Here is a 17,833-nt window from a genome sequence, read left to right on the forward strand (position 1 = left end):
TCTTAGTGAATTCCCCACAGCAGGTGAAGAAACAGCACCACCAAAGGATTTAGGGACACGCCTGGTTTACAACCCTTAGTGAATCCGTCCCCAAGTGTTCTGAGAGGACACTGGACCTCTGCGACTTTTCAAGATGGTAGAACACAGGCTCTTAAACTGTCAACTGTGTTGTAAATATTACACTAACGTACAATACACTACAAACTCAATAAACTGTCTACTTTCTACTATAAGTATTTGGAACCTACAATGATGAAAACCTGAATCACACTGAGGATAAATATCTGTGTTAATTCTCCACCTTTGAAAGTTCTGAAAACATTTGAAGTGAGAAAGTGTGAAAATATCAACATGTGCTCATTTCATCCATGAAACTCACGTAAACACATTTCAGAGATTCCATATTGTTTACCACTTATTACTGATGAAACTTCCAGTTAACTTCAAAACAAGAGCCCTATTTATAAAAGTGTATAAAAACTAATGAAAGTCAACAAGAGATGCTTTTATTTTTGAAAAGGGGATGTTTGATTTTTAGCTTGAAGCCTGTTTCAGGACCATTTTACATTCCAGTCCCAATGCATTATGGGACGGTTGAGTATGACTAGTGTACCCACCGTGAATGCTTAAAAAATGTCTCCATATAGTATTTCTCACATACTCAATCTTTTCATACTATCTAATATGAACACACTACATACTCATTTTGAAGTCAAAGTTAGTACCAGTAGTACGTTAGTATGACATTTACAACACTTATTGTCCCATTTTTAAAAGGCAATTAAATTAATTGGGTGCATGCTATTACATTTTAGTTGGAATTTAACTTCTAATAAGTACATTTCAAAGATTTAAAGCCAAATTTGTATTAACAGTCATCATCAGTTGCACCAAATAACCACAAGATGTCACTGTTAACTGTAAATGTGTAAAGTCCTCTTACTTTCTAGCACACACACAAACACACACACACATTCATTCATTTCAATCTAGTAAAACATGACATTTGTCACATAATTTGATAAACTGTTATAAAGTTATTTTGAACAAATCCAAAATGAACCTGTTGTCTACTACAGTGGTTCTCAACCTTTTCAGCCCGTGACCTCCAAAATAAAGGTTCCAGAGAGCAAGGACCCCCACTGTAGCTGAAGGTGGTTGAACACAGACATGAACATTGAAGAACAGTCATGTGGAGACAGGACCATCTATAAGGGGGAATAAAGGGGAGAGATTTTTGGGGTCCATCCATAAAGTCAGTAAAATGATGGTCTATTGTTCTATGAATCTGTGATAACCACATTTATTAATTCATCTGAATAATATCCACTGTTATCCAGGAACGTTTATTATTATTATATAGTGATCTTAAAGATGGAAATCATTGTTTTAATCAGAATCAAAATGGGTTGAAAGTGATCAAAAAATGAAAAAGATGATTAAATGTGATTTTAAAAACCACAGAAATTGGTTAAAAGTTGCAAATTAGAGTGGACAGAAACAGACAGAAAAAGTGTTAAAAAGGGTTAAAAGTGTCAATGTTGGCCTAAAAGTGGCAGAATTGGGGAAAGTGGTGGTTGGGGTAATGTAGTTTAAAAAGTAGGAACGAAAGTGGAAAAAATGTGCAGAAATAGGAGAAATGTAGCAAAAATGCTTTAAATGGAGCAAAAAAATGGCAAGAAAAAGTGATGAAAATAAATTAAAATATGGCCAGTTTGGTGTAGTTGCAGAAAAATGGTAAAAATAAGCAAAAATGGGCTCTACTTGTTCAAAAAATATTCTTAGTTTCTTGAAGGCATCTGGCGACCCCTGCCAGTGTCTGGCAACCTTAAGGTTGAGGACCCCAGGTCTACATATATCCTAGCGCCACCAACTGAAGAATCAGGGATAATGTAAAGTGAAGTTCGGTAGCAAACAGTGAAATTTATCAAAAGTCTCTTAAATATTTAATTTGCATTTATTCGCGAATATTTTTAAGGAATTTGGGAATTTTGTACATTCATACATGTTTATAAATACATTTTCCCACAGCCTAAATAACTTCTAAATAAGGTTTTTAAAACCATTGTTTTTGGCGCTAATGTCTTTTATTTTTGCTGTAGCAGATGTATTTTGCAGAAGTCTTTGCTTCTCGTTTTTCTCTCTTTAAATTAATGCGTGTTTGACGCAGTGATGGAGAGGAAGAGGTGGAGATAAACATCCTGAGAGAGGAAACCTCTGTACGTTCACATCACACTTGAACGCTGTCCAAACTTCTACTTTCTTCACTCGTGGATGTAAATGACGGAATTCCAAATGGGTAAGACTGTATTTATCTCCCAATTGTCTTTAAATACTATTTTCCTTATGATTCTATAGATATGTGTGACTTTTTTCCTTAGTTCCATGTGACACTTTTGGTTTAGGGAAGTATATATTTGCTGCAACATGGTAATACTAAAGTTTTTACTGTTTCATTGACATGGCCCAACAGCTGCAGACGTGTTAAACATTAGGACACAAACATGCTGGTAATGCGTCAACAGAGGAACAAAGAAGTCAGTGTAATTCTTAGTTAAAATAGGGAAGAAGAAGCATTGACGTTCACACAGACAGAGGTGGAAAAAGTACGAGACTTCAGTACTCAAGTAAAAGTATAGATACTTCAATAAAAAATGACTCTACTTAAGTAAAAAAAAGTAAAAAGTAAAACAAAAGTCCCTCGAATAATACGACAGGTTTTTTTAAACCAGCAAATTCCATATATTAAATGTTTTTAAGAACTTGTAGAATATCAGTACATGGAAATTCATTAGAAAGTGTCTATTTGGTACGCTTACCAAAGTACAAGTACGTAGCGTCTTAAGTTTAGGGTTAGGGTTAGGTTATAACCCAATATTGCAATCATTTTTAGGGTTAGGATTAGGATTAGGGGTTAGTGTTAGGTTTAGGGTTAAGGTTAGGTTTAGGGTTTAGTGTTAGGGTTAGGTTTAGGGTTAGGTTATAACCCAATATCGCAACAATTTTTAGGGTTGGGGTTAGTTTTAGGGTAAGGTTTAGTTTTTGTTACGCAACCTAAACTGGCAAAATAGGGGCGCTGAGTTTGGATAGAATGTCGGTTTATTGATACAGCAACTGTATGGATAGCCACTGCCAAAAAATAAATACTCTAGTAAAGTACAGACACCAGGAAGAAAATACTTTCATTACTTGTCACCTCTGCTCTCAGAAGTCACTTTTTAAAGCTGGTATATAGTATAAAACTTAAAGTGTAGATCAGACATAGGCAACTGGCAGCCCGGGGGCCACATGTGGTCCTCAGTGTCATTTTGTGTGGCCCCTAAAACAAATCCCCACAAGTTGTATTTCAAGAAGTTGGTAGGAATATAAAGCCCAACATTATATACATAATAACTCCCAAAGCACACAAATAGGCAGCAAATTGCACAAAGTCACAAAAACACACAAAAAATCCAAAAAAACACAAAATGACAACAAAGACAGACACAACAACCACTTAAACAAACAAAATGACAGCAAAAACACAAACAACACATTACAGAATAGCTCCAAAGACATACAAACTGTTAACAAAATGACACAAAATGACAGGAAATACACACAATCAAAAATACAGAAAGTGACCACAAAACACACACAAATCGGCAACATAAATGCTGACAATGACAGAAAAATACACAAAACAACAACAAAAACACAAAAAAGAATACACACATAATGACTAAAAACTGACAAAACCCTTTTTATCCCCTGTATTTATGCTCAGATCAATCATTGTTCTAACGCTGACATAAATGCTGACATTGTGGCCCACAGATTAGATAAAGTCACATTTTTGTGGCCCCCTGCTGTGATGGAGTTGCCAATAACTAATTATGATTATTAATGATAAAGATTATGTGTGTAAGTAACTGGCTCAGACTTTAGAGACAAACGAGATTAAGGAAGTAGAAGTTCTAGATTCAGATCAGAGACCAAACCTCCCCCATATACATAACGTAAGCAGTGTCACTGACTCATTGGTTACCATCATTTTATAAAGAAAATGCTTCTCTCCATTAAATTCTGCGTAGGAGTTTAATATTATTCACTCTATAGTGGAACGTCTCAATAATCAATAAACTTGAATCCTTGAGTCTTTATGAATCAGTTATCATTCAGAAAAGTTACAGGAAATAAAATACATTCCTTTAATGCACCACAGTGCAGTCCTGTGGGTTTTTGTTGACATTTCTATCGTTCTTAGTTGTTTTTTGAGTAATTGTTGTCATTTTGTGTATTTTGTGGGTGTCATTTTGTGTATTTTTTGTTGGTTTGTTTGTTTTTAGAATCAATTTTGTGCCTGTAGTGCATTGGTTAATATCCTCAATGTATTTGTGGTAGGCTATATCTAAACATAAGTAATTGATTAATTAAAAAAATGATGTGAGTAAAAGTTGTGGTGTAACTTAAAAGACTGACTGACATCCAACATGATTATAGTTTCCTCAGATTTTACAACAAAAGAGAAGATGGAGGTGGAGAACATTAAGACGTACAGGGAATATCTTCTGGAAGACATTCAGGTAGAAACCAAATGTTTTTATTATGCTGCGTCTGATAGGAAACAATTGCTAACATCTACTATGACATTCTGCCCTGTGTGTGTGTGTGTGTGTGTGTGTGTGTGTGCAGAAGTTAAAGATGGAAATAGATCACGTCATGGGGGAAATACACAGCTTTGAGTCGGCGGAAGAAAAGTGAGTTTTTGATGGTGGTGGTGGGGGGAGGGGGTCATCCAATGAGGCTTTTTTTTAAACATCCATTAATGAAAAGGAAAAGAGTATTAAACTCATTCACTGTCAGCCATTTTAGAGCATTTTGTACTTTGACAATCTAAAATCTGAAACCAGATTCTGAAAGATTAGACTCTCTACTTTCATCAGAACATTTTTTTGTTTCTAGCTTGTTTCATTCTTCCGTAATCAGCAGTTGAATATAGGTACGTTTCACACAAACACCTCAACATCGGTTTCCTTCTATAAAACCTACATGGCACCAGTTGGTCACTACATCACGAGGCTGATATTCAAGGGAGAACTCCACCACAGTGTATCCTAGCAACCCCTATTGAATAAACACAATTAACGTATAAATGCATCAATGGCAGCGAGCTTTGGATATGAAATGACGCATATATGTGTCAATGGCAGTGAATGTGTTAATAATAAACGTTTGGTTTGCAGTCCCATAAATATCATTTGTTGGATTGTTCTGGACTTTTTGCTAGTATGTCTGGGACATGATCTCGCGATAATAACAAGGTGTATTGTCAGAGGGGGCGCCACATGAGTCGGCGGTGCTGTTTTACATTCAGATGCTGACTCTCTCTACCCTCTGTTGTTGTTTCGCACGATCTACGAGACACCAGACTTATGGTTTGGTTATATTTTTGTAATTCACATTGAGTTGTAATGCACATACCCAGAGGAAGTACCGTATTTTCCTGGCTATTGAACGCACCGCTGTATTGGCTGCATCCCAATAATTTAGCAATTTTACAAGAAAAATCCGTAACATAGGCTGCACCCTATTGGCTGATGAGGGTGCCCCTCAAACGACTGGGCCAATCAGAACGGGCTGGTAGGAGTGCTGCTGTACTCCTGTTAATGGAGGTTTCTATGTATTCTGATGAGTTTCAACAAACCGTCCATCGCCACATAAAGTCTCCTCCTCACTGCCCTACATCTGCATATCAGTCTATTTACAGCTTTCTATGCTCACATTTTATTGGATCCAGACTAATACACCCCTCCCTCCGCTTCCATGTACTATCACCTCAGGAGAGATCACGTTGATCGGACTCAGAATACTGGGTTAGGGTTAGGGTTAGGCTTCTGAACAAACGTAACATGGTTATTTGGCAACTTTATGCTGTTTATTGTTTCTTTCCGGCTGATTTTTACTTTATCCAGAGTTTTTCAGCGCTCTCTCTCTCTCTCTCTGTGTGTGTGTGTGTGTACAGTATGTGTGTTAGTTACATCAACTGTCATGCTGAGAGTCCAGTGCACGGTTGCTCCTTATAAACGTAGCAGTGATTAGACAACTTTATGTTGTTTATTATTAACCACTACTAAAAACTGGCTGAGATATCTTACATTCTAAAACGTGGCCATACCAGCCTGTCATCGCCCGATCTGGTTAGATCTCTGAAGATAAGCAGGTCTGGGCCTGGTTGGTAGATAGATGGAGACCACTGAGAATTCCAGGGGCCACAGTGGGGGACAGTCACTCTGCCTTGCCTTGCCTTGGTGGTGGTCGGAGGGGCCGATGACGTATTATGGCAGCCTCTCCTCTGTCAGTCTGCCCCAGAGCAGTTGTGGCTACAATAGTAGTTTACCACCACTAAGCGTAGAGTGAAAGAATAATGCCTTCATTCTGTAAAGCGACTTTGGGTTTCCAAAAAAGCGCTATATAAAATTGATGTATTATTATTAATAAACCTTAGTGTATTTTTCCCACTGTAAATGCATACGTGCAAACCGCTCTCCAAACCTCAATTTATTACCGGTATTTTATTTTTATTTAAACAGTCAGCAGTCTTATTTTATATATATAAATAAAAACAATTATTCAACCGACGTATGACTTACGTTACTCACTCCCACGTGAGTTATTAAAACTGAGTGTTTCACTTTCCCCACATTATCTGAAGCTTCAGTTCATTGTGATGCTCAGTACGCAGAAGTTTACCAAAAAAGTGTATCTGGAGAAAATCGCCTACCCTAGCTTTAATGAACAAAACAAAAGTTTTTCAATTTTTATATGAAAGCAACAATATGTTTTTTTTTTTTGCATTTCAGTAGGACTGCAGAGAAAGGCAAAAGATTCACGAATGGAAAGAAGAAATTCAACATGGACCCAAAAAATGTAAGTGAACGTATTCTGTCACTTTCACTGACAGAACATACAGAGAGTATTTGAGGTCACTTGGTCGCAGAGAGGCTTATTGTTGACGCCTAACAGGATGGGCCTGTAGTAGTAGTTTCACTTCTAGGTTTAGAATGTCACAGCTGTGTATCTAACACTAACACGTACAGTAATTGTTTTTCAGTTTTTACCACATTGGCCACAGTTACATGGTGTTTTTTAATCTGGAATTAGTCATTCTGAAATAGTGTGCTACTTCGTGTTAAATAATTCCTGAATTGAGGTTTACATGAAAAACCGGTTTATTCTACTTTATTCAATTCTGCTTTCTGTCTGGTGTTTGGGAAGGCTCTGATTGGACAGGGGAAGAATGTGACTGTCCGAATGTTTATGCCTCCGTCCATCCACTTTTTTCATTATGTCCATGTTTTCTAAGGCTTTTATTAAATACATTAGTTTAAAGAGGATTGAACTTTTATTCTGCTTTAAAGAGGAATTAAAGCTCCCATGTAAACGTGGCCAATGTGTCTGGGATTGGGAATGTGGGATGCAAGCCCTGAGGGATGTGACACCTGCACTTTCATAAAAACAAAAATTCATCCCCCCACACTGCTGCTCGGCCTTCACTGTAATACTGGACTGACCCCCAATTTCCACTGGATGCGGCTCAGATTATATTTAAAGTAAATACATCACCAAAAACTCATTATGTGTAAAAACAAATTCACATCCACTATATTGATTCCTCTGATACTTTAACTGTACTGGAAACTGCAGTAACTTTGGTTTAGTTCATGTTTTACTGGTGCAGTTTTATCTCTTCTCTGTTGGCTGTTGATAAAAAATGTGTCTATGACAAATCCAGAGTCCAACCTTCTTGTTCTCCTTCGTTAGGAACACTGAGCTGTTTATCTGTTTATTGTTGCGTTTATAACACAATACATTTAACCGCGTTCTCGCGCGATTATATAAATATCGTGAGAACTCCTCTGTCTTGTGACGTCACAGTCGTTCAAACAGAGCGCACCGCGGCGCACTCAAAACGCAACCGGTGTGAATTACCGGACGGCAAACAGCGATGAAATACCGGATCGGTGCCGTGGCGCAGCAGAGACGTATCCAGTGGAAACCCCGGGTGAGAGTGACTTGTGCAGCGTCTCTGCCGTACCAGGAAATAGCGATGTTTAGTCATTTGGGCTATGAAAATACTGACAGTTTCAAACTTATAGGTACTGTAGGCTATCAAAAATTGAAAAAAATCATTTATAATTATATTATAATTAAAACAAATAATCCAAATATCAATTTACCCTTGGGTAGGCACTGAATGCCGTGCCTACCCTGACTGCACGTCACTGACAAAGTGTTAACAGTGATGAGTAAAGTGTAAGTAAAGTGACAAAAAATTAGTAACAGGTGGAAAAAAAATGTCCAAAAGTGACAAAAATGTGGCAAGAAAAGAATGAAAAGTGACCAAAATTAGGCCAGAAGAAAAAAGAGGAAACAGGTGGTATATAATGGCAAAAGGTAGCTTAAATGAGCAAAATGTGTCCAGCAATAATGAAAAATGGTAAAAATGTGGAACAAAAAGAGGCAAAATGTAAGGAAAAAAGGAAACACGTGTTATTTATTGTGCAAAACGTATCTTATTTGGAGGAAAAGTGGTAAAAAAAAATGGTTAAATAATCAACAAAAAATGGATAAAAGTGTCAAAAAGAACTTGTAAAAATTGCTAAAAAATTAGGAAAAAAGGGATATTTATTGGCAAAAGGGAGTTAAAATCTGAAAAAATTCAAAACTGTCAATTTTTTTTGCAAAAGAGGCAAAAATGTGACAAAGGAAGTTACAAAATGTCCAAAGAAAAGGGAGAAAACAATTTCAACTTTCCATCTTGAGGTTTTCTTGTGGAATAATAATTATTTAATTGAAGACATAAAGAGCATCATGTTAACTATCACTGACTTAATAACAGCTTTATCATGGTTTTAGTAAATTCATTTAATAAACTAAATTGGGAGTCAACGGTTCCACCTCTGGATGCAAGTATCATGAAAAACACAACAGTTTGTGTAATGGTTTAAAATCTCTTTATTTAGGGGATCAGGTATTTAGTGGAGAACAAGCTGCTGGATGGTGGAGCTCAGTCCATTGCTGAGTTTCTATACAAAGAGGAAGGACTGAACAAGACGGCCATCGGAGAGTTTCTCGGAGAAAGGTGGGAGAGATTCAGACACACCAAGGGATAAGGTATTAATGTTGATGTGTTGGATTAATGTAAAAAAGAATGTATTTTCTTTACATTTACAGAGATAAACTTCATCTGCAGACCCTGAGAGCCTTTGTGGAACTACACGAGTTCTCCGACCTTAACTTGGTTCAGGCTCTCAGGTCAGATTCTGCTCGCTGTTATTTCCTCAGTCATTAGCAGAGTAATGTGGTGATAAGGTTTAGGTCTGTAGTACAAGGCCAAAAACGCAGGTTGGAGAAAAAAACTGGCCGTTTCACGCCGGCAGGGTTCAGCACCGCTTCTACTTCCCAACGTATTCAACGCCGTGTTCAGACCAATAATTCCATTTAGAACATTGTGAACCATGGCGTCCTCAGAGGGAGGGGCTTGTGCTAAATTAAGCACAAATAGTGTTTTTTTAATGAAAACATGAGTGAACAAACTAAATATGATATTGTCAGTTATCTTGTGATTCTGATCAGTTGACGCAGATGGCTGCCACCCCTGAGTCCGGTTCTGATGGAGTTTTTTCTCCCCACTTCATGTGAATTTGTTGGATTTTTCCTTAAGAATTTCATATTTTATTTATTATATAATCAGTCTCAATCAGCCAAGCAATTAAAAGGACCTCATTCACTTTCACTCAGGACGATAAACTGGCTGTTTGCCTCGTTTTACTGTTACATTCTGAATGTGTGTGTGTGCGTGTGTGTGTGTGTGCGTGTGTGTGTGCGTGCGTGCGTGCGTGTGTTAAGCGCTAAGATAGGGTTTTTGATTGTTAGAACACTTTAGTATAGTCCTTTGCACCTTGTGATTTCCTCAGTTGTTACTTTTGTTTGAATTGCAAGGTGTGGTTTTTAGTTGGATTTTTACCAAAATGTTTTACAACTGTTTCCACTTGTTTATTTGATTTAAATTGATCAATTTGTTGAATATTAAAGCTAGGGTAGGTAATTTTCTCCAGATACACTATTTAAGTTTTTGGTTGAAATTGTCTTTATGTGCTGACAGAAATTAAGATCTTATGTGTTCTGAAAAAGGAACGAAGAAAATTTGTCAACTGTAGCAGCTGTAAATCTGTAATAACTTTGACCACATGCACGAGCTCACGCTGAAAGCCCGTCACCGCTGACAGAGTTAAAACAGAGTTTTTGGTCACATTTTTTAACATATATAATGGTAAAGTTTATTGTTTACTTACTGCTGAATGTGACATGAGACAACGACGTTTCAACACAATACACGCGATGAGCTGCAGCAGCTGTATGCATGCATGTGAGTGAGACGGAGCACAGGGGTGGGGGGAGGGGGTAAAGGCGGAGCCGTTGGGGAGGCTACATTAAAAATCATGCTAGCTTTCAAAAAATCACCTACCCTACTTTTAAATAAATTATTCTGGTTTACCATTTTACATCAGCTTGTGTTACATCCTTAATTCTGAGACCTAAAGGGGTCGTAAAATAAGTGGGGGCTTGTCCGGGATGCTCTTTAAAGGGGACCCGAGAAAACCAAATATTATAATTATTTAGTTTGCATTTATAATTCTTGAAGTAGGTTTCTGATATTTGGGTTTTAGAGCATGTACAATAAAAATTATTTAGTAAGACAACCCACATGGCTACTTCACAGCCCCCCAAATAATCAATTTGGTCTGACATTAGGTTCCACCATTATTACCTAATAACAAGCCCAAAGCCGAATTAGAAACAAGTCCACACTAAGTTTAAGGGTCCCAACCCATGAGATGATGCAACTACTTTAGAGTGATGTCACACTTGTTTGTGTGTGTGTGTGTGTGTGTGTGTGTGTGTGTGTGTGTGTGTGTGTACAGACAGTTTTTGTGGAGCTTTCGTCTTCCTGGAGAGGCTCAGAAGATTGATCGCATGATGGAGGCGTTTGCCACGCGCTACTGTGACTGCAACACTCACGTCTTCCAATCAACTGGTACATGCACACATTAAAGTGTGTGTGTTTTGACAACAGAACGCTGTGTTTCATTGTATCTTTCACATCTCCTCCGGCTGTGCTGTGACAAAATCACAATTTTATTTTCACACTTCCTCTTTTTTTTTTTTTTTTTTTTGGTTCGTTACGTGCGTCTTCTTCTCAACATCAGACACGTGCTACATCCTGTCTTTTGCCATCATCATGTTAAACACCAGCCTTCACAACCCCAACGTGAAGGACAAAACCTCCCTGGAGCGTTTCGTCTCAATGAACAGAGGCATTAACAATGGCGCCGACCTTCCCGGGGATCTACTTTCGGTGAGAATGTAATCAATTACAAAGAGGAGCAACCGTCACGAACAGAATTGGTTGTCATCAAAGCCAGGGGTTAATGGTTTGATTCCTAGCAGCCATGTTCATGAGCAGAAGTGCCCTTTGGCCAAAGACCAAACCCCAAGTTCCCCCTAATAGATAACGGCTGGTGCCATTAGTGTGAATACAGAACACGTTAGCAAACCTTTGGGGGGTCAGAGAAAATAGAGAAATACTAGACAACCCAATGTTTAATACACATCATTATATCTATCAAGCTAAAATACTATTTTAGGCTGTCTTGCAGCAACAAAACAATCAATAACTTCAAGTCGCCATTGATTTGATGTAAATAAGAAATATCAGTAAACTTATTGTACAGAAATTATTTTTTGTGAGCTTTTGGTGTTTCTCAATTGATAAAAAACAAACTAAAAATGAATGTATGTACTGCCGTGTCTTTGTGTTAGGAGTTAGTTCCAGGGGTTAGTGTTTGTTCCAGGGAGCAGGGCCAGGGGTCGGGGGTAGGGTAATGGTTTATCTTAGCTTTTAAGGCTACGGTTTAGGGTTTATACTAGGGTTTAGGGCTATGGGTTATGGTTTTTCTTAGGGTTCAGGACTAGGAGATGGGGTTAGGCTAAGGAATAGAGGGTTTGGTCATGGATTAGAGCGAGGTCATCTTCAGGCTCTAAAATAGGGTTGAATTTTTGGGCTTGGTTTACTTTTATGTTAATTGATACTACAGTGTATATCTGTTTACTCACAGGTAACTATCAGTGATGGCATCAGGCTTTAATGTCTACCACAAAGCCACTCTAAAACATGGCCGTCCAAGTTGGGGTCAGCGGGCCAAAGTCATCCCGCAAGTGATTAGTTTTGGCTTGCTGCCCATATTTGAAATTATTTTTTATTTTTTGTTATTTTTTTAAACATCATAAATATATAATACAGTACAGTGATTTATAAGAAAAAATTGTAAAGCTTCCTGTAAAGAGTCTTTGCGTTTTCTTTGAAAAGCGCTATATAAAACTGATTTATTATTATTAATAAAGCTGAAGTCCAATTACATTATTTTTCTCGAGTTTTAAAGGATTTTCCAAGTCAGGTAAAATGTAGTGTTTTGATCATATAGGTGGGGTATGTTGTGTCCCATTTTGTTGAATATATATTGCATTAAATGTCTTTGAAGAAGATATTTAGATGTTTCATAATTTTATGCCATGAAACACATTAAAGAAAAGTGTTCTTCAATTTCAAAATGACTTTTCAGTGTTTATTTTGCACAGTTATGCTATTGGCATATCTCATTTCATGCACTGGAAGATGAATGTTTAGTTTTGGCCCTTCAACTTGATCCATGGCCATTTCTATATTTGTGTACATGTGAAGAATACTGTATTTGTGTCATTGCTTTTTCATTTTTTCATCTCCTCACAGAAACTGTACGAGAGCATACGCAGCGAGCCGTTCAAAATCCCAGAGGATGATGGGAACGATCTGACTCACACCTTCTTCAACCCCGACAGAGAAGGCTGGCTCCTAAAGCTGGGTAAATGGTTCAACATTTCAAAAATCAGAAATGGGAAGTGGGATTTGGTCACAAGTACAGTACTACAGTAGGATTCTCAAATGTGGTTGGTTTGCAAGATAAGATCAATACACCTTCAGTGAAAACCAAAAAGTGAGTAAATGTCAAGTGTTTTTTTTCTGTTCGTTCTGAAGGAGGGCGAGTAAAGACGTGGAAGAGACGATGGTTCATCCTGACCGATAACTGCCTGTACTACTTTGAGTTCACCACAGTAAGACTCTCACTGTGTTTAATCTACATCAGCATCTCACTGAAACACCTGAATTAGTTGTAATACTTTCCCTTTTTATTCTAACATCTATAGACATCAGCACAACCAAAGAGCAAAATATCACTTTCACTGATAAACAAAATGACAGCTTTAATTCAGCTTTAAAGACTTTTTAAGACAAGAGCAATTACACCCACTGTATTTGTGTTGTTGTTTTGGATTTTTACTTATTTTTTATAATTTTTTTATTTATGTGGTTTTTGTATGTGTTTTTTTTTTGTGTTTTCAATGTTTTTTTTTAGTTGTTTTTTTTTAATACTATTTTTAGGTTTTTTGTTTATAGTCATCATATGTGTCGTATGTTTTGGTTTTTTTTTGTAGTTTTTTGTCTATATTTTGCTGTATTTTTGTATGTTTTCTGAGTCATTTTGAAAATTTTTGCAGGAGGTTTTTTTTGTAATTTATTTTGACTTTGGTGAAATGTTTTTGTTTGGCGTGTTTGTGTATATTTTTAGTTTGTTGTGTATATTTGTAGGTTTGGTGTATGTTTTTCTGTACTTTTGTAGTTTTTTTGGGGTATTTTTGCAGTTTTGTGTGCATTATTGTCTTTTTTTGTATATTTTTGCTGTTTTTTGTGCACTTTTCACTAATTTTGTATGTTTTTGGAGTAATTTTATTCATATTTTTGGTGATTCTTCTGTTTTCGACTTTGAGAACGCAGCACAAACCCAAGCCTTCTGTTTGTAACGTGTCTACAGGACAAAGAGCCCAGAGGCATCATCCCGTTGGAGAATCTGTGTGTGAGAGGCGTACCATATCCTCGCAAACCTGTAAGATCTCACCTAAACACCAATCAATAAAGTGAAAGAATGAGAGTGACAGGATGAGTGTGTGGACCAGTTCTGTTTAGAGCTGTACAACCCCAACAGTCGTGGACAGAGGATCAAAGCGTGTAAGACGGAGACAGACGGTCGAGTGGTGGAGGGGAAGCACCAGTCCTACACCATCTGTGCTGCTCGTGCTGAGGAGAGGGACTCCTGGATAGAAGCCATCAGGTACACACACACACACACACACACACACACGCACAATGTGTGTCAAACTCATTTTAGTTCAGGGGCCAAATACTGGGGAGTTAATCTTAAGTGGGCCACAGATTTTAGGCAGGAAAATAAGTAATTTAATCATTATTGTGCTCTAGTTTACAATTCCAATTATTAAACAAATGACAAAATATGTACAGCACCGATAATATCAAAGCAATAAGTCACAGATATCATTTATTTGATTTTGTAGTCAATTTTTATGTAATTTGAGGACATTTTGTGAAATTATTTGAATAAAATTGCAGGATTTTGTATAAATGGAGAGTTCTTTTAACATTTTGAGATTAAAAATAACTGCCATCATGGGGGAAACGTAAGCCCTGCTAATATTGTGGAGTTTCATCGAATTTGTGTCTTATTTTGGGTGATATCTGCAACTGAATTATTTGGTAATTTACACAATGATTCATGGTTTCTCTTTGCTTTCTGCTGCGGGCCGAATCGGATGCTTTAAAGGGCCGGATTTGGCCCTCGGGCCTTGAGTTTGACACGTGTGGGTTCAGGACATAATGTGAAGATGTGGTTTGATAGATTACAGACACATAGTGTAACAACCTTTATAGATCAAAAGATACACAAGTAAAATAATAAATCCATTGATGTCAGACTCAACAAATATATTATAGTAGGGTTGTTTAGTTCAGGGGCCAAATACACAGCAGTTTGATCTTGAGTGGGCCGCAAATTATATGTGGGAAAACAACAATCTTAACATTTTTATACCCCAGTTTGATCTTTCACATATGAATAATAAGTACAGTATATAAAGCATCGCCAATAACAAGAAATAAGTGTCAAAAATGTGTGATTTCCTTGAATTTGTGACACAATCCAGAGGGATGAGAATAAAAGTGACTGCAGTCGTGTGAAACAGGCACCGGAAAATAGTGATGAATGGTTACAGTATCTACAACTGATTTATTTGGTTATTTACTGTACGTATTGATTCATGTTGGGTTTTTTGTTCTCCTGTGGAACGTTTTTGATGCTCTAAAGGGCTTTATTTGGCCCCCGGGCCTTGAGTTTGACAACTAATATTCAGTAATAAAAACACATTCTGATGCTCTACCTTGGACACATCATCAGTGCTGTGGTCTCAGAATAAACAACCTCATCTATGTTTTTCACTATTGTTTGCCACATTTTGCTCATTTAAGCTCCCTTTAGCCATTACATACCACGTTTCCTTATTTATGCCATTTTTAACTCTTTTCTTTCCACTTTTGGACCATTTTTTACCACATGTATCTAATGTTTTGTCACTTTACTTATCGCTGATGGTAACCTTCTTGGAACGGTGGTTTCGTCAAATGGCTGACTGTGATTGGCTTGATCACCATTAAATCAATTTATCTGAACCAATACATTGTCAACAATTAATCCCTCTGTAAAAAGTTCCCCTCAGGTGAGACGCGTCTGGATAGACAGACAGACAGACAGACAGACAGACAGACAGACAGACAGACAGACAGACAGACAGACAGACAGACAGATAGATAGATAGATAGATAGATAGATAGATAGATAGATAGATAGATAGATAGATAGATAGATAGATAGATAGATAGATAGATAGATAGATAGATAGATAGATAGATGGGTGGAGCACCAATTTTAAAAGTGAGGGTGTTCTAAAGGTAGGGCAACCATTGACTCACAATTTAGTTTCTTAAATGTATTAAATAAACATCTCTTTTCAGTTCTTTTTGACACTTGTATCCATTTCTTGTTGATTATTGAACCGTTTTTGCCACTTTTCTTCTAAATAAGATACATTTTGCCCAATAAATGACACTTGTTTCCTTTTTCCCTACATGTTGCCTGTTTATCTTCCACTGTTTTGCCCTTTTTCACTATTGTTTGCCACATTTTGCTCATTTAAGCTACCTTTAACCATTACATACCGCATGTTTCCTCTTTCTTGTACATTTTTTTGCCAGTCTCGACTGCTTTTTGGCGCATTTTAGCCACTTTTCACTCTTTTCTTGCCACATTTTTTGCAACTTTTGGACCTTTTCTTGCAATCTGCTACTCGTTTTTTGCTACTTTACTCACACTTTACTCATCGCTGTTAACTCTATGTTTACCTTCTCTGAACGGCTGCCTGTGATTGATCACCATTCAATCAATCTAACTGGACCAATAGGTTATGAACAATGAATCCCTCTAAAAAATGAAGACAAGTATTATTAAAGAAAGTAGAACCAAAAGCTTAAAAGTTTTCAGACTTCTGTAAGTTTCTCTCTTTCAACAGAGCGAGTATCACCAAGGATCCATTCTATGATCTGGTCTCAGTGCGGAAGAAGAAAGTGATCAACCAAACTGCTCAGGATCAGCAATGAGCCCAGCACTCACTCACTGGTTTTTTGGACATTGTGCAATGACACCAATGACTCATGGGTCACGCACCAACCGTGCACGTATGAGCTAAAAGAAGAACTTCTCCTTGGACTTCTCTTTTCTCCGACAGAGAACAAAAACGAAGTCAAATCTGCATTAGCACGACGCCTCACAGAGCAGATGTTAGAACATCTGTTTCTGTCAATGATCGACTGCTGCAGGATCCATTTTCATCCTTTTGGGTCAGATTTTCACCTCAGGAAGACAAACAACGACACTGCACACACTTAAAGGGTTGTGTCATTGAAAGACGAGTTCTAAGCTGTATAGCAGACATGGGCAACTGGTGGCCCAGGGACCACATGTGGCCCTCAATATAATGTTGTGTGCCCCCCCAACCCCCCCACTCCCAAAATAAATGCTCAAAATGACAGCAAAAATAGACAAAATGACACAAAAACCCATGAAAATGGGAGAAAAATGCTAAATAAAGAAAACTATATTATTTTAAAAAGACAAAATAGACAAATAGACAAGAAAACACAAAAAGTACTACAAAAAACAGAATCAGACAAAAATTTGTCCAAAAAACAAAATTACTGTAAAAATGCAAAATGACAAAAAAAAACTCCATACAAATGACAGAAAAATGCTAAATTACAGAAACAAATGCCAAAAAGACCAAATAAAAGTACTTAAAAAAACAACAGAATCAGACAAAAAACACAAATTGACAACAACAATAGACAAAATTACTACAAACAAACCATACAAATGACAGAAAAATGCAAACTTACTGAAAAATAAATAAAATAAATAAATAAAAAAAAGCACAAAAAGTACAACAAAAATAAAAATAAAAATCCACACTGTGAACCTGAATAAGTTACCAGAACTAATGTAGTTCCATTTACTCAAACATTATTAGTTAAAGTAACTCAAAAAGAAAGAACAACCAACTTGACATAATTAGGTTAGTAGAACTTTTTCTATAACTTTGAGTATAAACTACTTAATCTATTCAATGACTTTGAAGTTTGGGTTCACAGTGAATTAAAAACAAATTGACAACAAAAATACACAATATGACTTAAAAAAAACATACATTGCACAGAAAAGTACACAAAAGGAAACAGAAATGCAGAAAATGACTAATAACACACAAAACTAGCACAAACATTTTCAGAATGACA

The 17,833-nt window shown here is 37.0% G+C and overlaps 1 protein-coding gene across 1 annotated transcript; it reads left to right on the top strand.

The window, feature by feature from the left end:
* Window positions 1-2,169: 2,169 nt before the first annotated feature.
* Window positions 2,170-17,090, top strand: cyth4b (cytohesin 4b). The gene is made up of 13 exons (XM_028448311.1): window positions 2,170-2,299; window positions 4,483-4,565; window positions 4,675-4,739; window positions 6,843-6,909; window positions 9,006-9,124; window positions 9,217-9,297; window positions 10,968-11,080; window positions 11,253-11,401; window positions 12,833-12,944; window positions 13,118-13,194; window positions 13,953-14,024; window positions 14,095-14,249; window positions 16,555-17,090. The coding sequence occupies exons 1-13, from the start codon at window positions 2,281-2,283 to the stop codon at window positions 16,640-16,642; spliced, it is 1,200 nt and encodes a 399-aa protein (XP_028304112.1). The 5' UTR covers window positions 2,170-2,280; the 3' UTR covers window positions 16,643-17,090.
* Window positions 17,091-17,833: the final 743 nt, after the last annotated feature.

Source organism: Gouania willdenowi, chromosome 1, assembly GCF_900634775.1.
Source record: "Gouania willdenowi chromosome 1, fGouWil2.1, whole genome shotgun sequence".
Lineage (NCBI taxonomy): Eukaryota > Metazoa > Chordata > Actinopteri > Blenniiformes > Gobiesocidae > Gouania > Gouania willdenowi.